Consider the following 22,601-nt stretch of genomic DNA (forward strand, 5'->3'; position numbering starts at 1 on the left):
CTTCTGGAGATGGATGGTGGTTGCACAACAATATAAACGTACTTAATGTCACTGAACTATACACTTAAAAATGGTTAAGATGGTAATTTTATGTTACATGTATTTTCCACAAATGTTAAAATTAATAAAATTTAAAAAAGTGTTGATGATGCACAACAGGAAATTTTGAACGTTAATTCATATAATGAATCCTGACATCAAATTTTGGTGTTAATAGGAATGGTAGCGGAATTATTTTGTAATGATATGACAGTTGAAGACAATAACATTCTAATTTATATCAGACTATGAATATAGCTTAATTTTTAGAAAAAGATATCTCATATATCAAAAATTGGATAGTAAGCAATTAAAATCTATCACATTTATAGATTAATAGATAAAAAACAAATTGAATCAATAAATTTAAAAATGTGTTTGTATAAAATGTAATAAATTTTCATAATTAAAAAAAAAAGTCTATTGCAGTGAAGTTCCAAATCCTCGTGACTCTTTTTTTTTTTTTCCTATCAAAGTATTCAAATACTCTTCTAATACTGCACCTATGGCATACTAATTAGAATGATCAGTGTATATGTCTGTCCCCACGACTGAAGAAGCATCATATAAATCCTTGTTACCCACGCACCAACTCAGTGCTATGAAAGGAGGTTCTAAGTAAATTCTGGCTGACGTGCTGGCTGAAAAACAGAAAGAAAAATTAGGCCCGAGCTGTGTATGCTTAGGTCTCAGAGCATATTTCTGAGCAGGTCTGAGGGTGGGCCGCCTTGAACTCTAAAAGGATACCCACTGGCTCTGAGCGGGGTGCAAGACGGAAGCTTTAAGTGTCACAGAAATTCTTCCTGCCTCTCCTTATGCCCCAGGTGCTAACTGAGAGGCCTGCAAGAGCCAGAGGCAAGAGGAAGAGGGAAAAGAAAGCAGGCTGAGGCTGAAGAAAAACAACCTCTAGGAGTTCCACCCTAAAGACAATCAGGACACGGTTGGCACAAGTCAGTCAAGAGAGGGGTCAGAACACTGTTACTGTAGGGCCAGAGAGTATTTCAAGCTTTGAGGGCCATGGAATCTGTCTCAGCTACTCCACCTTGTCATTGTGGTAAAAAAAAAAAAAAGCCACCGTAGACAATATGTAAATGAAAAAGTACTGCTGTGTTCTAATAAAAACTTATGTTTGAAAAGAAGTGGACCCAATTTGGTCCACGGATCATAGTTTCCAGACCTCCGGCCTAGTTCTTACTCCTCAAATACGGTTCAAGGATCAGCAGCATTGACGCCACAGGAGAGCTTGTTAGATCTGCACAATCCTAGACACCACCCAAGACCCTCGGAGTCAAAGTCTCATTTTACAAGATGCCCAGCAGAGCTTGCCCAGTGGGTCTGTGATCCACTTCAGCCTGAGCACTAAAATGCTGCAACAGCACAGGCCCAGCAGGAGTTTCGCTGAGTGCCTCCGTAATAAATCTGATCGAGGGCAGGAGAGCACTCCTTGCTGGCCCTGCCATACAGTCCGTTCTCCAAGTGGCTCTGAGCACCTTAGTGAAGACATCAAGACCCAGGGCAGGTCTGGAGAGAGGAGATCCTGTTTGGGAGAGCTGCCAATGAGACAGGTCTGTGGAGTCAGAGAAGTGAAGAACCCCAAACTCTGTGCCTCAGCCCTTCTCCCTGAGACCTCCCTTAGGAGTGGTTGGACAGCTCCAGGTAGCTCTGGCGGTTTTCCCTCTATTTAAGCCCTGGCCTGTTTGGCTCAATGGATAGAGCCTTGGCCTGCGGACTGAAGGGTCCCAGGTTCGATTCTAGCCAAGGGCACATGCCTGGGTTCTGGGCTGGATTTCCAGTGGGGGACGTGCAGGAGGCAGCCAATCAATGATTCTCTCTCATCTTTGATGTTTCTCTCTCTATCTCCTTCTCCATTCCTCTCTAAAATCAATAGAATATTTCTTAAAAAACAAACGAACAACAACAACAAAACATTATCACATCTCCTACTGTGATGGTTAATTTTATGAGTTAACTTGACTGGCCATAGGGCGTCCAGATCGAACATTATTTCTGGGTGTGTCTGTGAGGGTGTTTCCAGATGAGATTAGGATTTGAATCGATGAACTCACGAAAGTAGATGACCCTCGCCAGCGTGGTGGGCATCATCCAATCTGCTAAGAGCCGGCATAGATCCAAAGGTGGAGGAAGAGGGGATTTGCTCCTTGTTTCCTGCCTCACTATTTGGGCTGAGACATCCCATCTCATCTCATCTTCTCTGGCCCTCAGATTAGGCTTCAGGCCATCAGCTCCCCTGGCTCCCAGGCCTGTGGACTTGGACTTGTCAGCCTCTGTGATTACATGAGCCACTTCCTCATAATAAATCTACAGATAGCCCTAGCCAGTTTGGCTCAGTGGATAGAGCGTCAGCCTGCAGGCCAAAAGGTCCCGGCTTCAATTCTTATCAAGGGCACATGCAGGAGGCAATCAGTCGATGTATAATATCTCTCTCACTTTGATGTTTCTCTCTGTCTTTCCCTCTCTCCCATTCTCTCAAAAAATCAATGGAAAAATATCTTCGAGTGAGGATTAAAAAAATCACTATAAAATATACATATACAAAATCTCCATCCCATTGGTTCTGTTTCTCTGGAGAACCCTAATCAATACATCTGCCAATATAAAGGTAAGGGACATGGAGCACTGCTCCACCCCAAAGTGCAGTTTAGTGTTCTATTCCTCAAGGAAGCTCCTTGTCACTGGCTATAGCTCCTAAAACAGCGATTCACAACTTTGGGCATTTTTCCCCCCAGGGGACATCTGACAATGTCTGGAGACATTTTTGGTTGCCGCAATTGCAGTGATGGTTGATGTGGCATCTAGTGGGTAGGGAGCAAGGAGACTTCTAAACATCCTACAATGCATGATAGCTCCCCCACTCCCAACAAAGAACTGTCTGGCCCAAGATATTAGTATACTGAGGTTAAGAAACCCTGTTCTAGAACAAACATCATTACGTCACCGACCAGTCTAAGTGCCTTGGAGTGTTTGCGAGCCTCATGCACAACACCAATATAATCAGAAATGTGTCAGAGAGACGGGCTGCATGGCAGCTCCCAGCAGCCTTGATCAGGGCATCACAAATCCAAGCCCTGGGCCAGCAATTCAATGTTCCCAGTGACCAGAATGAACAGGCTCTGGGAAAACAACCAACATTAACCAAGCCCTCAAGAGAACAGAACATCAACCAGTACCAGCTTATTCATTCACTAGAGGCCCAATGCATGAATTTGCGCACAGGTAGGGTCCGGCCAGCCTGTCCCAATTGGAGCCAGTTGGGGCGGGGCCAGCTGGGGGAGGAGCTTTGGGAGGTTGGCTGGCCAGCCAAGCCCGCTGGTTGAACTCCCGGTCCGAGGGGACAATTTGCACTTCAGCCTTTTATTCTATAGGGTAACTGGAGAGCCACCTGCCTCAAGATTTAGATCAGGTCCTTCTGCACGCAATGTGACCCTGGGGATTATCTTGGTGAGGGCAAAATTAGGACTAAGGAGCTGTAGATTTCCAAAGCTGGGGCTTTCTTCTTCTCGTGACGGCCCCTTGGTTAATCTTACACTATTCTAGGGGAAAATCAGGTCTAGAGAAAACTCTAGGGAGAGTCAAACAGCATCGAAGCAAGCTCTCATTGGACAGAACCTACCAATTCTTATAAATCTTCTCTTCTGACAGATTCCTTTCATCTGTGACCCAAAGCTCCTTCACCCAATTATAATAACAAACTGCAACATGATTGAAAAAAGATGGCTGCTGTCCATGACTCACATCTCAGAATTTTGCCTTCCTGAACACATGCTGGTCTCCTTGATGAAAATAACAACCCATCCTATGGGTGCTGCCTTCTAGACTGAATGGCTAATTGCATGCATTTTATGCTATCTCTCACTGGCTTTCCTGTTAAAGATAACCTCATTTCCAGTGCTGCAAATCCATCTTCTCTGCATCCCATTTACATCGAGTGTAATCACTGAATGTATAAAATGAAATGTACCTCGTAATGAAACAGTTCATCTTAAGTTGCGGTATTAACAGTGAGCACCCCTGGTATGTAAGCCCCCATGCAGGGGGCTATCTTATGACATCATGGTGTATAGAGGCTGGTAAAAAATCTCATTACCCCCTAGTTCCCTGGGGAGAGGTGTGCTGTCAGGAACAGAAGAATCTGTGGTAAGAACAGTTCATCTCTGGTGACATTAGTATCCAGCAGTACAGGTTCCGAAACGTGGTTGGCCCCAGTTGGTTTCTCAGGCTCTGAAAGGAAACAGAAAAGGCACAACCATCAGAGGACATCACACGCCCAGGAGGTCACAGCACGTGTCAGACCTGGTGTCATTGTGAACCACTGAGCAGAGTGCCTTGGTGATGTTTGTCTGGATCCCTCTAGAGATGGAATGAGAGGGCAAAGCCCACTGCCAATTAAATCTGAAATCTGAACCAGACAGCCAGAGAAACCGACCTCCCAAGGCCATCGCAGAGAGGAAAGCAACAGGGTAGAAGATCAAAGACACATGCTTCCTTTTCCCTCCTGTCAGCCAAAACCCACAAAACCGCTAGCGTGGGATGCGTCCACATGGGCCCTCGTCAGTGAAGCCTGAGGCCGGCCTCTCTGAAACAGGAAGGGAGGGCACTCAGTTCCCAGAGAGCAATGCCCAGATGGGCCGTGAAACGAAGTCTCATGAAGTCTGTGTGGGCAGGAGAAACCTGGAAACGCCGACGTGTGGATTCCCGCAGCCTGTGCCTCTCATCCAGAAGTCTCAAGGCCTCTGCTCACCCAGCAAGGGAAGCCAGAGGGGCCTGTGGGAGGCCTGGGTCCCACCCAGACACACTCGTTCATTTGTCATCACTGCTTCCTGCTGACTCCCTCAGCATCCGACCGCTGATGGCTTGTTTGCGTCTTTGTAGGTATTTAACCCCGCTGCCTCTGCCTCACAAGGACCTGTGGCACCTTCCTATCTCCATGGCACCGGTGAAGAAATGAAGGAAGGGAATCTTGCATGATACCACGACACCAGCAACCAGAGAGAGTTGGACCTGCATTCCCACCATTTGCCCACCGTCCAGAACTGAAATATCATTGCTGACATGTACACATAAGGAACTGTTTGACACTGAAATTGGGTCTCAAAAGAACTGGTGGCCCAGAAAGAAGCTCACTACAGACTGATGCATATGCCTTTCAGCGTAACGATTATTGCTTGTCTCATTTTTGACTCTTATAAGTATATTGCCAGTAGGACATGATCTCACTCATCTAGGGGAAATGGTGAACAACATAGACTGATGAACAAGAACAGACCCAGAGACAAGGAGGCATGGGTCAGACTGTTGGACCTCAAAGGCAGGGTGGGGATAAAAGGGAGAGATCAACCAAAGGACTTATGTGCATACGTGTGAGCCTAACCAGTGGTCAAGGACTATAGGGGGGTGGGGGCATGAGGGGGAGGGGGGGATTGGAATGGGGGGTGAGGACAAATATGTGATACCTTAATCAATAAAGAAATTTTAAAAAATAATAATAAAAATTAATAAAAAAAAAAATGAAGGAAACTGGCAGCACAGCCCTGGTCATTCTTTGGAGACGTGTGCACCAAACGTGTGGCAGCAGCTCTCCGAGCCGTGCTCACCCTCCACTCCACCCGAAGAAAAACCGCCCTAAGGACTGACCCCAGCGTGGCCACACGGAGTCTGAGATGCAAGGGCTTCCGTGGAAAATGGCTCCCACAGCACAGGATGGAAAGAGGATGCACGTGGCCCCCAACTGAGCAGAGGGAAACCCGATTTTCTCCACGGGTCTGACAAACACCTGTGGATGACACATCCAACGTGCTGGCCCGCCAGCTGCTCAGCTCCCTTGGCTCGGCCAACCTCCACCCCCCCCCCCCCAGCCCATTGCAGCAAACCATTTCCAGGGGCATATCCTGGACCATGTCGTCACCTGCAAAGTGCTGACTCTGGAGTTGGGGTTGTGAACTCCTTCGGGACAGAGACTGTGTTTTTGTTCATCTCTGTGTTCTCAGATTCCCCCACAGTAAGTGCCCAGAGCTGGTGTTGAGTGACTGTTGATGAATGAATGACTTACGCTTAGAAATCCCATTCTCCAACCAGAACCTCCCATCCTTCTGCTTTTCACTCCTGGAATCAAAGTAAACACACTCCCAACCTGTCTGAGATCTCGGGCTCCTTATACTCTCCAGCTCACCCAGGATAAAGTCTCATTCTACAATCACTTTTCTCTGCACAGCCTGCCTACTGTAACTACACCACACTCACTCTTACCCGGACCTTTCTGCTGCCTTCCCCCGACCCCCCAGCCTAAGCACAGGACCCCTCCAGCCCTCATTGCCCACTTTACTGCCCACAGGCTGAGTATTTCTGAAAAAAAAAAAAAAAAAAGATCATTCTTACTAGCATCATTGCAAACGTTTGGCTTATATCCTCAGTGAGGGCCTTGTGTTACTAGGAACTAATGGAACAGAGCAGAGAACCCAGACACAGGCCCACAAAACTATGCCCAACTGATATTGGACAAAGGTGCAAAAGCAATTCAATAGAGGAAAGACAGCCCTTTCCACAAATGGTGCTGGAGCATCCATAGGCAAAAAAAAGTAAGCCTCAATCTAAGTCTCACACCTTATATAAAATTAACTCAGAATGGACCAAAATGTGTAATGTAAAACTATGTAACTTTGTGGGGGGGGCGGGGAATAGGAGAAAACGTTTGGGACCTAGAGCTGGACAAAGAATTCATAGACTTGACACCAAAATCACAATCCAAAACAGGAAAAATTGATAATTTGGACTTCATAAAAATTAAAAACATTTCACCTGTGTTAAGAGGATGAAAAAGACAAGCTATAGAGTGGGGGGAAATACAGGGGTGGGCAAATGTAGGTTTATAATTGTGAGTACACGAAAGACAGAGTTAATAAAACTATTCTGAGCATCATAACCTGCATGTCTTTTTCCATACGAATGACTGTCCACTTTTGCCCACTTCTACTTGCAAATCATACCTACTAAAGGGAAAAGTATCCAAAATATATAAAGAGCCTTCGAAACTCAACATGAAAAGAGTAAACAACCCATTTAGAATAGGGACAAAGTCGTGAATAAACAGTTCACAGAAGATATACATGTAGCAAATAAGCACATGACAATATATGCAACATCATTAGTCACTAGGAAAATGCAAATTATAACCATACTGAGATACTACTACATACCTATCAAAATGGCTAAACTAGAAACTAACACCTCGAAATATTGACAAGGATGTGGAGAAACCGTATCATCCATACATCGCTGGTGGGAATGTAAAAAACAAACAAACAAAAAAAACACACAAAAAAAAACACAGCTATTCTGGAAAAGTCTGGCATTTAAAAAAAACAAAAAACAAAAAATTAGACATGAGATTATCATGCAACCTAGCAATTGCGTTTTGGGGATTTGTCCCAGAGAAATGAAGATTTGTCTGCATAAAACCCACAGATATTTATAGCAGTTTTATTTGGAATAGCCCCAAACTGGAAACAACTCAAAGTTCCTTCAATGGGTGAATATTCAAATAAACTGTGGTATATCCACACCATGGTACACTACTCAGCAAGAAAAAAGGGAACATACATTTCACACATGCAACAGCATGAATGAATCTCTAAAAAAATTATGCTGAGTGAAAAGATTTAATCCCGGAAGGTCGCATATTGTATGAGTTCGTTTATACAACAGTCTTGAAATGTCAAAATTATAGAAATGGGAACAAATGAGTGGTTTCTAACGTGGTAACAAATGAGGAGTTAAGGAAAGAGTGGGATTAGAAGGGGAGGTAGGGTAGCTATAAAAAGGCAACAGAGAGATCTTTGTGATGAAGGAACTGTTGACTCTATCAAGGTCAAATTACAGTTGTAATATTGTACTATAATTTTTCAAGTTGTTACTATTAGGGAAACTGGTTAAATGGAACATAGGATCTTTATATTGACTCTTGTAAATGCATGTATCTCTGAAATTATCTCCCCCACCAAAAAAAGTCTAATTAAAAACACGTGTGCTTGATCTCCAGAGTCATTCAGAATCATTACCTTCGCATTAAAGTTTAAAAAGCATTCATCTAGCCGAAACCGGTTTGGCTCAGTGGATAGAGCATCAGGCTGTGGACTGAAAGGTCCTGTGTTCGATTCCATTCAAGGGCATGTACCTTGGTTGCAGGCACATCCCCAGTAGGGGTATGCAAGAGGCAGCTGATTGATGATTCTCTCATCGATGTTTCTAACTCTCTATCCTTCTCTCTTCCTCTCTGTAAAAAATCAATAATATATATATATATATATATTTTTTTTTTTTAAAAAGCATTCATCTAGAATACTCAACCAGGATGTCAGGGGAAACTCAAAATTCATGTTCAGGAGGAGCAGTTGAAGGGAAGAGAACATTTCATCTTGGGAAATCTTGGAGATGATGAAAGTTTTCCTTTTCCAGCACCTGCCGGGATTAAACAGGAGGGGGTCCGCTTGGTTTGTGCGGCACCGGGAGACGGAGAGGCTGATGTAGGGGAAAGGGCACACGCTTCAGGAGTGATCAGGCCTGAGCTTAACCCCAAGTGCCGCTATTTCCTATGTTAAGCCTGGGCAAGCCAGTTAACACTGGCCCTCTGTTTTCTTGTCAGAACACCAGGCTTGTGATTTCTATCTCAATCCATCAATCAGCGGCTAAAGCAGGGAAACAGAAACTGTGCCAAGTAGTTGCAAAAGAAGGAATGTGGTGCGGGGAACTGATTGCAGTGATAAAGATAGAAGTACATGTGGAAGGTGATAGAGAAGCTGAGATTTGCAGATTTCTGCGACGATGGCAAAACCAAGAGTTTAAAGATCTCCAACTGGGATGGCTTTAAAAAGACAGATTCGTTGGAGTAAGGTTGCACAGGATAGGACCTTGAGGTAATCCACAGATTAGCAATAACAAGCAGCAGGCGGCTGAAGGAACAAAGGGAGGGGGTGGTGTTACCCAGGAGCCGGGGTCATCAGGTAAGATGGAGACTCAAACAGTGGGAGCTGGAGCCATGGAGAGGCAGTCGATAATGGGAGGAGATGCTCCATGAAGAGAAAGAGGGAGGATGTGCTCTACCTTCCTCCCTCCCTCTAAACTAGGGGTGTCGAACTCAATTAGAGAAGGGGCCAAAATCTAAAATCCAGCCTAAATCGCGGGCCGAATGGTTTACTGAACAGTCATAAACTGTCATTGTGATGGAAACGCAGCGGAGTGCAGTGATGACAGCGCAGTGCGGGCCACATTGCAAGGCCTGGTGGGACAGATTTGGCCCGCGGGCCTTGTGTTTGACACATGTGCTCTAAACCAACCTGCTACTGGGGCCTCCATGGCCAAACCCAACAGGAAGCCAGAGCATCCCTGAGCCTGAGAGGGGCAGCCTCCAGGCCAGCCCCTGCTCTCCAGGGCAGAGCAGGGGTCAGAGGCAAACAGACCCAGGGCTGGCACAATCACAGGAGGTTTGTGAGGACGCAGAATATGTACTAAGATGCCTAGCACATAGTAGGTGCTCAATAAATAAATGGTAATTATAATGTGTATGGGCCAGATTTTTATAATGGGCATTTTGAACCACATTTTCGCATTACTTTGTATCTGAATGCATAGAAGCCCAAGCAGGGATATTTGGCTCATGCCACAAGCACTCTGCCAAGAATGCTTCTCCCCAACCACCCCCCCAAATGAGCAGCATATCTGAGAAACGTGAAAAGCAGGCCTGTCCTAAAGTTTCATTGTATAAAGCAAATGTTGAGTTTTCACAGCTGCTGGCTGCAGTCTACCCAGAGGAATCGTTTCAGTGAAATATTAATCTCTGAGAAAGCCACACTAGGGGAAGACTACACAGTAATTCAAGCAGCATGTGCAAAATGTATTTAGCGCTGGCCAGGAACGGTTTTAATTATGTGGAGCCTTCGGAATGAGAACAAAGTGTTGAAGATGTTTGACTACGTCACAAAGGCTCTGGGTGCTCCCAGCTCTCCCCCCAGCTTGGTGTATTTCTGCAGCCCCCAAACCTTAAACACAAAGGAAGCCCCCGTGGAGCTGGAGGATGGCTCTGTCAGAACCAGCAGAAAAACAACCCAGACGGAAAACATCAGCGTCAGCAGTCCAAAGACCTCCCGTGCAGTGTGGAGGTCAGGTGCCCAGGGTGGAAGAACCTCCAAGGTAGGGACAGAAGGAGGGGTGAGACTCCAGAGGAATTTTCAAAACCTGGGAGGCAGGATGCAAGATGGTTTCATCAGAGGTCAGTGTTTGCTGTGCATCCGCAGAATGCCTACCATTTCCTTGGAGTTTCTGGGCTGAAGTAGCACCTGGGAGTAAGGAAAAGGCCAGGGCCCATCCCTGAGGGTGATGTAGGCACCGGAGACAGGTCCTTGAAGGTAAGAGTTGAGCTAACACTACGGGTCTTAAAACTGATCAATGAGCTGAAACCAGTTTGGCTCAATGGATAGAGCGTCGGCCTGCGGACTGAAAGGTCCCAGGCTCGATTCTGGTCAAGGGCATGTACCTTAGTTGCAGGCCTATACCCAGTAGGGTGTGTGCAAGAGGCAACTGATTGATGATTCTCTCTCATCGATGTTTCTAACTCTCTATCCCTCTCTCTTCCTCTCTGTAAAAAAAATCAATAAAATATATTTAAAAAACAAACAAACAACCGATCAATGAGTAGAAGCCATGAGGTGTCCTCTAGGTTGTCGGAACAGACAAAAAAACCAGGAAGTTATAAACTAGCTTTTGGCCTCTAGGTTCTGTCCATAGGTGTCAGGAAGCCTCTATGAAGGAGAAATTAGAAATGGACATGAGTTTGGAAAAGAGACAGCGAAAGCTGGTCCTGGGAGGCAAGCACGTGGCTGGAGGTGGGCAGGAAGGTTCTCAGGACTAGCCTTAGAGCTTTGGGTTGGCCCGCCGGCTCCGATGCCCTGATACCTACGCCCAGAGGGTCAGGTCTCAAAGGTTTACTGTTTCAAGTCAGATAAACTCAGGTAAGAAGATGGTCTGGTTCGAGCTGGGAGGAGGAGGGCAGGGAGCCATACCATCCTGACCTGAAAGGGAAGTCCAGAATGTTGAGGTTGGACAAGGGGAAAATGGAAAACTCGACCTGGATTTCCCAGAGATCTTTCCAGCCCAAAGTGTCCTAAATTCATTGCCCCCACCAACCCACTTTCTCTGCTCTCTACAGTGTTCATAATATCCTGAGCTTCCCAATCACTCAGGCTCAAACTTGGGGGTTTTCTGCTCTCTTGGCCTGAAAATTCTATCTCATGTCCATTCTAACTCTCCATCCTCACTACCACTCACCCAACTCGGGAATTCCTTCCCTTTCTTCTCTCCTTACCCCAATATCATAGACTGGTGTCAGAGCTCTACCTTCTGAAACAGGTGGTCTAATAATGCCACTGTTCTGTTCTAAGATTGTCACCTGCGGAGTAAAATTCAAATGGGAGCCCAAGGCTCTTCCTGGCTTCTTCCCGGCCCTTCCAACACAGCCCAGTGCAGAGGCCAACGGAGTCATTCTCTTCTCCGTACACTTCCCACCTGGTTCCACCTCTAGTTTGTGCTCTGCCACATGTACTTCTCTACATGATTGCATTTCTGGATCCTTCCCATCCTTCAAGATCCATGTCACGTCCCCTCCTGCAAGAGCATTTTTCTGATCCTCCCCTACATATATACTTGCTCCCAACTTTGGACTCTCATAATCCTGTGTGCCAATCTTTTGCAGGCAGTAAGAGTCCATGCTTTTTATCTATTTGCATTAGGCTACACACTACTTGAGAAAAGGGGCCTTATATCAGAGTCTACTTCATGGAGGAGGCACAAGCAGATCCAGGAACACCAAGTTTGGCCAGCTTGTAAGAAAGATAAAGAAGTTTTGGGGGAAAGCTTTGGAAAGGAAGCTTGGAGTCATCCTGAGATCCTGGAGTGGTCACTAAAGCCATTTCAAAGCCATTATCTGAAGCATGAAAATAGATGAGGTAACCCTGACAAAGGCCAGGACTGAACCCCGGAGAAGGAAGAACGCGCCTTGGAGACGGGCAGGAAGTGGTCAGACAGAATCACAGCCTTCAGGCCACACTGGGCATGAAAAGAATTTCAGCCCCATGGGTCAGCCCCACCACATGTGCTTCAATAATTATGACCAATCCCGTGTGGCTTTCTCTCTAGCCTTGCACGTAGGGCAGGACATGTGGGCAGGCTTGTGGATCCTTATCCCAGGCCATTAAAGAGGCGACTCACTTGCCATTTGATTCCTAACCAGTATTTAAGCAAAGGCTTCATTCAGTCTCCCAGCAGGGAGGTCTCCCAAGTCCAGCATATCAGAGGTCTCTGAAAATGTGGATGGAGAAATAATGCCCACCAGGACCCTGCAAAGGGGAACAAGGAGCATTCCGGGCTCTGATGCTTTTCTGTTTTGGCCTTCTAGTCCCAAGCTGACTTCTAAGCGTATTACAATTATAAAAACCAGAGCATAAGCACAGGGACCCTGATGAAGTCAGAGAGATGGATCAAAAGCCCTGACTATATGCCCAGCTGACATGGCTCAGTGGTTAAGTGTTGACCTATGAACCAGGAAGTCACAGTACAATTCCCGATCAGAGAACATGCCTGAGTTGTGGGCTTGGTCCAAAGTGGAGGGGTATACAGGAGGCAGCCAATCATTAATGTTATCTTATCATTGATGTTTCTCTCTCTCTCCCTCTCCCTCTCCCTCCTTCTCCAAAATCAATAAAATAAAAAAAAATTAAAAAAACCCTGACTATAGAGAGTCTGGAAGCCCAGCAACCTCTCACAGAGCAGGAGAAGAAGGAAATCCTAGGTAGCGGATACCAGCCTTCCTGCAGGAACTGAGTGGATCCTTCCACCTGAGACTCCTGCTGGCTCCTCACCAGGGGGAGCTAGTCCCACAGCCACGCAGGCCCGGCTCTGCGCCAACTCAATTCAATGCAGACAAGGTGCTGAGCACCTGGGATGTGACAGCCCGGAGCTGGGCAGACACCTTTCTGAGTCCCACAGGGAGGCCCCATCAAGCCAGCTCGGCAGCTCCCCTGAAACCACAACGGTCTTACACCTCCCCCCACAATGGAGCTCCACAGACTTGTTTCTAGGGTCCTACAAAGGCTTGATTTAAGTACCACTTTAAAAGTCATTTTTAAAACTGCAAACAGACACACTCAAGTGTGTGACATGCCAAATGTGAACCATCACAGACCCCACGAACTACAGGTTAGTATAGCCATGCCCACCTCCAAATGCAGGCTCTCTTGCCAATGCCGTGAATATGTCTGAACACATGTGAACAAGGCATGGATTAGGAAAGCTATAGATCCAAACATGTCTTCTAACAGTTCGTACCCATAAGTCACCTCGTGCTGTGAAACTGTCCGATCAAGCATGTTTCCACCTCCTGGGCTCACACTCAGCTAAATGCAGTCAAGGCCCGGGGTCCCTAGGCTCATGTAAAGATGTAATAATACACTGGATAGTATAAGTGATATGCGGCACAGTGGTTAAGTATTGTCCGTAGCTTTCATGCTTACTTGATCCTTAAGAGTGCTTGGCGGGCTTTTAAAATTCCAAACAAGCCGAGGCCGGTTTGGCTCAGCGGTAGAGCGTCGGTCTGCGGACTGAAGGGTCCCAGGTTCGATTCCGATCAGAGGCATGTACATTGGTTGCGGGCACATCCCCGGTAGGGGGTGTGCAAGAGGCAGCTGGCCGATGTTTCTCTCTCTTCGACGTTTCTAGCTCTCTATCTCTCTCCCTTCCTTTCTGTAAAAAATCAATAAAATATATATTTTTTAAAAATCCAAACAAGACCAACTCGGAAATGCAGGGCCATGTCATGACCATCCCTCCTCACCCCAATGTCCTGGTGAGTTCTGACTCAACATGTCAAATTAACTTTTTTTTTTTATTGTGTTAAAAGGTTTTAAGTGATTACTATAGAGAAGCAGGCACTGAAGCTTCTGAAAATAATTTACATAACATCATACCCAACTCGTAATGGCAAGTATATTTTGGGGAAGCATTTCTGTCAAACAAAGATCTAACTTGGTTGAAGAACCTGTTCCTCTATTTCATTTAGATGCTTTATCATTAAGACATGCGAACAGTCACGTAGTGTTAGTGAGTCCATTTTAAAACCAAATTTTGCTGTATTCCTCTTTCAAGTTTTTGGGTCACTTTAATCAGAATAACCCGACTCTGCTTAAAAGCATCATCACTCCCAATATCTAGCTGTCACAATTCTCTGCAGGCTGTCCACCCAGCACACAAAATACAGGGATGCATTAAGAGTGAGAAGGCTACAGGGCTGTGACTATCATCCCAAACCCTCAATTTCAAATTTCCTAGCTCATCATAACAATCTCATTGTTTTCACTTGTTAACTGTATGTTACCAATTAGAACTATCACATAAAATGATAATGTATACAAAAATATTTGTTTCTTCTGCTTTCCTCATTGATAATCCATGTTAAGATTTCATTTGAAGAGTTTTAAGCCTAAAGAGTTGAAAATCAGCTCTAGCCAGTTTCGCTCAGTTGATAGAGCGTTGGCCTGCGGACTGAAGGATTCCAGGTTTGATTCTGGTCAAAAGTGACCAGGTTTCAGGCTTGATCCCCAGTAGGAGGAGGGTAGGAGGCAAACAGATCAATGACTCTCTCTCAGCATTGATGTTTCTGTCTCTCCCTCTCCCTTCCTCTTTGAAATCAATAAAAATACATTTTTAAAAAATTGAAAATCACTTTGTTTTTCAATACACAAGAGAAACCCAATATGTTAGGCAAGAGAAGATAAAAGAACTGGATCTTTTGGTTAGCAAGGAAGAAACCAGATGTGAGTTAGTGTGCTCCACACTTAGCCCCAGATGCAAACTTGGGGGGAAGGAGAAGGAGAAGGAGGAGAAGGAGAAGGAGAAGGAGAAGGAAAAAGAGGAGGAGAAGGAGGAGGAGGAGGAGAAGGAGTTGTTGTTGGGGTGGGGGCTTTGGGAAATGGAGAAACGGGGAAGGCCGCAGAGGAAGTTCTGCTTCCCCACAAGTAGGTCCGCAGGCCTTTCTCTGTGTGAAGCAGGGCGGACCAAAGCGATGATGGCAGGGGAAAACCGCATGCGGCCGCTGACCATTAGAGCCAGCATAGCTGAGGTGTCAGCAAAACAGAAAGAATGTCATGAGCGGTGAGGCCTCTGGATTTGTGGCAGAGAAAAAAGCGGTAACCACGCACATGATTTTGAGGGGAAGACGCCAAGGGAAAAGTACAGCCAGGAGGGCAGAAGCAGAGCACAGGCTGGGAATCATTCATTCCCTTTTTTATTGATTAAGCACCATCAATACAGCCTGATGTTAGTACCTGGAGTTACGAAGATAAACAAGCCCTGGTTCAGTGTCTCTTTGGGGGAGGGGAGCATCGAGGAACTAAGAGAGGTTGTGGTGTGGGGGTTTGGGGCATCGTCAGCGTGTTGGAAGAGGCAGCCCCAGAGATGAGTCTCTAGAAGAAATAGGAGTTCATTGCATAGATAATAGCTGAGGATAGTGGATAGTGAGGAGGGAACGCATTCCAACAGAAAGAGCATTCGTGTGGATAGGATTGGAGATAGAAAACTGTATAATTGGGAATGAGGGAGAGGATTAGCATTGGGTATGACATAAAGTGAAGGGGGAGGAATCGCAAGAGATGAAGCTGCTGACAGAGCCTCATGGATTCCGCTAGCTTGAACTCTCTTCTGTCAGCACTAGGGAGCCAAGGGAGATGCTATGCTGAGAACAGCACAGTAGAAATCTTTTGCTTTCCATTGTGTCACACCGTTTGCTTGTGTGGCCTCCCACAAGAACTCCCTGAGAGCCTGAACTGTCTTTTCCACCTTGATATCCTCAGAGCTGAGTGCACGCTTGGAATGCAGAAGGAACTCAACACGTACTGTTATGTGAACCAGGAAGCGAGTGAGCCAAGTGGAAAGCAGGGGAAGGAGAGGCTGGGGGCACAAACGCAGTGAGACCTGGAGAACGCCGGCCAGTGTCAAGGCTGCAGTAAGGACAGGAGACCATCTGAAACAGGATCAATTATGAGGAGACAGAGACAGAGCCCCCATCTCCCCAGCACCATGTGGGGGAGGCGGGCAGAAAATGACTACAGACGGACGCACTTTGAAGTAAGATCCGGACTGAGTCCACTTAGTCACCCCCGTCTGAGGGGGCCGTCTGAATTCCTCATGGCAAAGGACTGTGCTGTGGGTTGAATTATGTCCCTCAGAAAAAGACACGCGGAAGTCCTAATCCCAGGATCTCAGAATGAGGCCTTATTTGGAAATAGGGTCTTTTCTGATTTAACTCAGTTACGATGAGGTCATTAGAATGGGCCCTTGTCCAGTATGACTGGGGTCCTTAGTAAAAGGGGACAGACACACACACCCGGAGGGGAGATGATGCTAAGAGCCACCTGGGGAAGACAAAATGCCTAAGGCTATCAGAAGCCAGAGGAGCAGGGGGACAGATCCTTTCCCAGTGTCTTCAGAGGGAGCACGGCCCCACGGATACCTTTTCTGGCCTCAGGGCTGTGAGACAACACATTTCCGTTATTCTAAGCCATTAGTGCTTTGGAATAGTGCTTAGGCATAGGGAATGACTCCAGGCCGGTAGTCAAAACAGACCAACAACCATGGCAGACACTGACATTCATCCCCCCAACAGGCATCCCCCCACTCGGTGCTGGGCGAGCCCCACTTCCGTAGTGTGTCCATCCTGCCTGGCCCAAGGGGTGGGTCTCACAATTGATTCACATTACTCACGGGGTCTCCTTGCCATTGGTTTTCCATGGGCCCCAATCCTGGCCAACAGGTCTCACTAGGAGGACCTCTGTCCATGCTATAATTAGGTTGTTCTTGAATATTTCTGTGTCTCTAAAGTCCCGTTTAAAACGTTCAGCATAGCCAAAACCAGTTTGGCTCAGTGGATAGAGCGTCTGTCTGCGGACTGAAAGGTCCCAGGTTCGATTCCGGTCAAGGGCATGTAAATTGGTTGCAGGCACATCCCAGTGGGGGGTGTGCAGGAGGCAGCTGGTCGATGTTTCTCTCTCATCGATGTTTCTAGCTCTCTATCCCTCTCCCTTCCTGTCTGTGAAAAATCAATAAAACATATTTTAACAAAAAAAAAAACAAAAAAACAACAAAAAAAAAAACGCTCAGCACTATTTGAACCTGGACAGACACTAAACTAATAATCAGTGGGGTAACTGGACAACCCGATGGACAATGGACTGACTTCCTTGAAACTTGTGAGATTTGTCCTTTCAGATGCTAATCCTGACCTCCAGGGTTTAAACCTACAAATGTTCCCATTTCTGATATTATTGCCTCAACTTGACAAATATCTTCTGTGCTTCTGTATTACTCAGTGAATAGGACAATGTTCTAATGTAGGCCCTTAAATTCAGGGATTCTCTGATCCATAACCTAATACCACACTATTTTCTCCGGATTGTAACATGAGGAAAATGGTCAGGTTAGAACTACAAGTCCAGGTATGTCCTTCATCAAACACACAATAATTCACACCTAACAGTTTTTGTATCTAAAACAGAGGTTCAGAATTTTTTTATTTGTTTTGTTGTTAATCCTCACCTGAGGATATTTTTCCCATTGATTTATAGAGTGGGAGGGAGAGGGGGAGAGAAACATTGATTGGTGTGAGAGAGACATAATGATTGGTTGTCTCCCGCACACGCCTGGACCTGGGGGCCAGGGATCAAGCCTGGAACTGAAGTGCCCTTGACCAGAAAGCGAACCTGAGACTCTTCAGTCCACAGACTGACACTCTAACCACTGAACACACTAGCCAGGGTTCAGCTTCACTTCTTGCTATGTCAGAGACCTATTAAGAACCCTGAAAAGCTAGATGGGTCTGAATAGGGACAGAGAAGGGAGAGGAAGGAGCTGCAAAGCAAAGAGGGGAGAAGACTATGTTTTAAGAATGTTGACACTAGACCGGGATTTGGTCTCAGTTCCACCATTTTCCAGCTATGTGACTTTGGGCAAACGACTTACCACTTCTAAACTTCAGTTTGGAAAATAGCAAATACAACTTAATAGCCTTAAGAATTCTGCTTGAGCTGGGACCGGTTTGGCTCAATGGATAGAGCGTCGGCTTGGGGACTGAAGGGTCCGGGTTCGATTCCGGTCAAGGGCATGTACCATGGTTGCAGGCACATCCCCAGTAGGGGGTGTGCAAGAGGCAGCTGATCGATGACTCTCTCTCATCGATGTTTCTAACTATCTCTCTCCCTTCCTCTCTGTACAAAATCAATAAAATATATTAAAAAAAAAAAAAAATTCTGCTTGATAACGAGGTCATCCATGTGATGCACCCAGTGTCCGGTCTTGTGACCAGCAGGTAATCTCCCAGGATGTGCACATGGTTGGTTCTGAGTCACACATCCAGAACCACAACTTTTTTCTTCACTGGAGGAATCAGTCCACGAAGCATTAAAGAAACAACTAGCCGAAACCGGTTTGGCTCAGTGGATAGAGTGTTGGCCTGCGGACTGAAAGATCCCAGGTTCGATTCCGGTCAAGGGCATGTACCTTGGTTGCGGGCACATCCCCAGTGGGGTTGTGCAAGAGGCAGCTGATTGATCTTTCTAGCTCTCTATCCCTCTCTCTTCCTCTCTGTAAAAAATCAATAAAATATATTTAATAAAAAAAAAAAAGAAAGAAAGAAACAACTAGACATGTTCCTTTCAAACTGGTCATATAGTCCTATCTTTTTTTTGAAATATATTTTTATTGATTTTAGAGAAAGAACAGAAGAGGGAGAGGGAGATGGAGAAGGAGAAGGAGAAGGAGAGGGAGGGAGGGAAGGAGGGAGGGAGGGAGGGAGGGAGGGAGGGAGGGAGGGAGGGAGGGAGGGAGGGAGGGAGAGAGAAACAGTGATCTGTTGCCTCCTGTATTCCCCGAACCTGCAATCTGAGCACATGTCCTGACTAGGAATCGAACTGGTGACCTTTTGGTATAAAGGCTGTCTCTCAACCAACTGTGCCACACCGGCCAGAGGCAGCCCTGTCACTGTAATGTTGAAGCATGTCACAGGTCACTTCTCCCATGGTCTCTCCCTTAGTTTCCCTGAATGAAAGCAGCATCTCCTGACTGTCCCCCCTCCCTCCATTGTCTCTCCATCCTGCAATCCAACCCCCGCTGAGCCACCAGAATTATTGTTCCCGAGCAGGGCCTGGTAAACTACAGCTCACAGCTGAATCCAGCCCATGCCTGTTTTTTGTACATAGTTTTATTGGAACAGAACCATGCTCATTCGTTTACATACTGTCCTTGGCTGCTTTTGCCCTGTAGTGGTAGAACTGAGTAGTTGCGACACAGCCAGCAAAGCTTAAAATGTTTACCATCTGGTCCTTGGCAGAAAAAGTTTGCTGGACTACGTGCTTTGCTAGCTCATCCCTCCCTCCAATGACTTGTCCCTAAGAGGAAGTCTGAGCCGTGTTCATGGGCGCTCACCTCGCTTTCCTGGCTCATCTCTCACCACTCTCCCCCTGCAGCTTAACCTCCATCCTCCTTGAATGTGAGTCCTCCAAACACACCAGGTTCCCTTCACCTTGGGCACTGCCACCCCTTCCCACATAGAAGATTTCTACCTATTCTTCAAGATCCTTCTTAAATATCCCTTCCTTTTTTAAGCCTTCCCGAATTGTCCCCTCAGTCCTATCCAAGGGTCAGGCACTAACTCATTAGAAGGCAATATCCCACCAATAAACGGGTCTACATAACAGTCTTCCTCACTAGACTCCTCTCTCTAACTGTTCTCTCCCGTTCCCTCCCCTGTTCTTTCCCAGCATACTACCTACAACAGTTCATAGTCATGCATTTCCTTGTGTATTTATTTCTTTAATGTCTTTCTCTAACAAAGAGAACTCCAGGAAGGCAGGCACTAAGACTGCTGTATTTATCAACACATTATTTTCACCTGTCTGGAGCCAGCCACACAGTCGTTGCTTTATGTGTTCAATAAACAAGTGGATGAATGAAAAAAAAGTTATGAATGAATCAAATACAAATGAAAGAAGCTAAGGTATCAAAGCTGTTATTTTCTGAGCATGCCTAATTCTGCCTCTGAGACCCTCTGGCAACAGAAGGTTGGATGGGAATAAGCACCACAGATAACTCTGGAGCATGTATACAGCCTCAGTCACTCACTCTTGAAATCGGTGTGAAATGTTCACATAGCCCTTTCCCAGGAGAGCAAATTCAGACCCCATGGAACTGGAATAAAGCCCCATGTATGATGATATCACTGCATACATGTTTGCACGGAACCATGTAATATCCCGGCCATGCCTTCTGGGAAAAGGACATCATTCCTTATTAACTGAAGAAAGGTGGTCATCCCTGCAGCTTCATCCCTCTGTCCCTAAGGAGAGTGTCCTGTAGGAGAGTGTCCTGTCTGTCCACCACACCCACACCCAGCCAAAGGCACTCCGCTCCACGCTCACATCCAGGGGAGAGACCTTGGCAAGATGGGGTGAGAGAGGGTGAAGCAGGAATGATCCTCCCTTGCCTCGCACAGTGTCTGGTACCCAGGGAAACTTCACGCTTGAAATGTGACCCTTGAGAGATGTACTATTCAGTTTTCTTGATACCCAAAGCTCAAGATCAAACAAGGAATTCAGCTAAGTTTTTGCTTCCTATGGAAAATGGTGTCCCAAAAAATATATGCACACAATGTATATATTCCATTTTTTAATGAAATGTATTTTAACAAACACTGACTTTATAATTATTCAAAGGGTGTATACATTCTTGGGACAACCTGTATATATGTGTATATATGTGTATATATGTGTATATGTGTGTATATATATGTGTATATATTTATATATAGTATACACACACACACATCTCCCAAGGCCATTTCTGGTGTGGCCTTTCTGATTCTGGACAGTGTCTCTTTGGTAGAGGCACATCCGTAAAGGCCCTCTGCAAAGATGTGTGCATTGCATGAGAAGTTCCCAAGAAGACCAAAGATGCTTTTTCAACCAAGGCAACTTCATGAAGTTGGCAGCCAAACCCTAGTTCTAGCCCTGGGCCTCAGAGATGTCAGCGCCATGAACTAAGGCAAACCTGAGTTTCCTGTTTAAGTTGAACATTAACCCTCTGTGGCCCCTACCTGTGGTCAACAAAAGAATCTTATGTATTAAAACACAGGGACTGTCTTTGGCTCCAGATAAAAACATCTTCTCAAAGCCTGTTGAACTGTGTCCTTTAAGCCTGGTAGCAAAGCATTCATAAGGAAAGGTCAGTATTTTCCACTATTGAGAACTTAAGTGGCAGCAGCCGAATCACTGAGGGTTACTCCAAGCATAGGGTTGTCACCCCGCAAATCTCCTTATAATGTGTCTCCCAATTCCTATAAGATCCAAGCAACTGTCTCCTTCTATAGACTTACCGTCTACCAATCACCTTTCCTTCTGCTCAGAGGATCTGGTGTCTCATGCCCAGTTCAAAGCCAGTGTCCCCTTCCCCTCCCCACCTCAAACCCACCCCCTACCCCCCAGTGGTCCGCAAACTCATTAGTCAACAGAGCCAAATATCAACAATACAATGATTAAAATTTCTTTTGAGAGTCGAATTTTTTAAACTTAAACTATATAGGTAGGTACGTTGTTATTAACTTAATTAGGGTACTCCTAAGCTGGCCTTTGCTACAAACTCAAGGGGCCAAAGAGCTGCAGTTTGCCGACCACTGCTCCACCACACTGTGCTGTGTCCCTTTCTCTCCTCAAGGCTTTGTGCCACCCATGACCATACCACCCTGAGGTCCACAGAGCAGACACCAATCCCCTGTGCATGACTGAAAGACAATTCAGAGATGTTGATATGGTCTGGATTTAACATGTAATGGTTCACAGTGGGGTATCGTGCAAGAACTTCTCTCTGTTCCACCAAATAAAACTGACAATCCAGAACACCTCAGGGACTTTTTAGTGATTTCTAGCCATCTCTGTGGAAGCTGTCCAGAACAGGGGAGAAACATTTCAGATGTGCGTGGAAGAAGAAAATCAACATAGAGATACTTCTCCCAGTGTGCACAGCGCATTTGTGGCCCCTTTGTGGGACCTCTCTGCTCTGCCTTTCCCCATTTATATCTAACAAGCCTTTTCCATCTCTCCAATATTCCCTCTGCCGATCACCTTCTCTCCGATACTTTCAGAGCCAAACTTCTGGAAAGAACTGTCTATGCTTGGTATCTCCCTACATTTGCTCCTCAACCCATCTCATCTTTCAAACGCACTAAATCACCAAAAGCTCCCTAATTCCCAAATCCAAAGAGATTTCATTTCTTTTCTAGGTGATTTCCACCTCCCTTGAGATTACTGATTCCCACATTTCAGTCTCCCATTTCCCCCCGACCTCTCTGCTCAGCCCCTCCCCACTGCCTCCACCAGGTCCTCTCCTCCCTGTCCCTCGAGGTCAGTGTTGTGACCAAGCCCCCAACCCCCAGAGGCAATATGGCACAGACATTGATGGCA

At 46.0% G+C, this 22,601-nt stretch overlaps 1 protein-coding gene across 1 annotated transcript in view; it reads right to left on the minus strand.

The window, feature by feature from the left end:
* The window catches only part of EVA1A (eva-1 homolog A, regulator of programmed cell death), a 53,969-nt gene that overhangs the window by 19,540 nt on the left and 11,828 nt on the right, over positions 1-22,601 (minus strand). The window contains exon 3 of the mRNA XM_036436130.2: positions 4,160-4,278. Coding sequence (XP_036292023.1) covers positions 4,160-4,278 — 119 coding nt within the window. The remainder of the gene's footprint in view (positions 1-4,159; positions 4,279-22,601) is intronic.

This window comes from Pipistrellus kuhlii, unplaced genomic scaffold (assembly GCF_014108245.1).
Source record: "Pipistrellus kuhlii isolate mPipKuh1 unplaced genomic scaffold, mPipKuh1.p scaffold_m20_p_13, whole genome shotgun sequence".
Lineage (NCBI taxonomy): Eukaryota > Metazoa > Chordata > Mammalia > Chiroptera > Vespertilionidae > Pipistrellus > Pipistrellus kuhlii.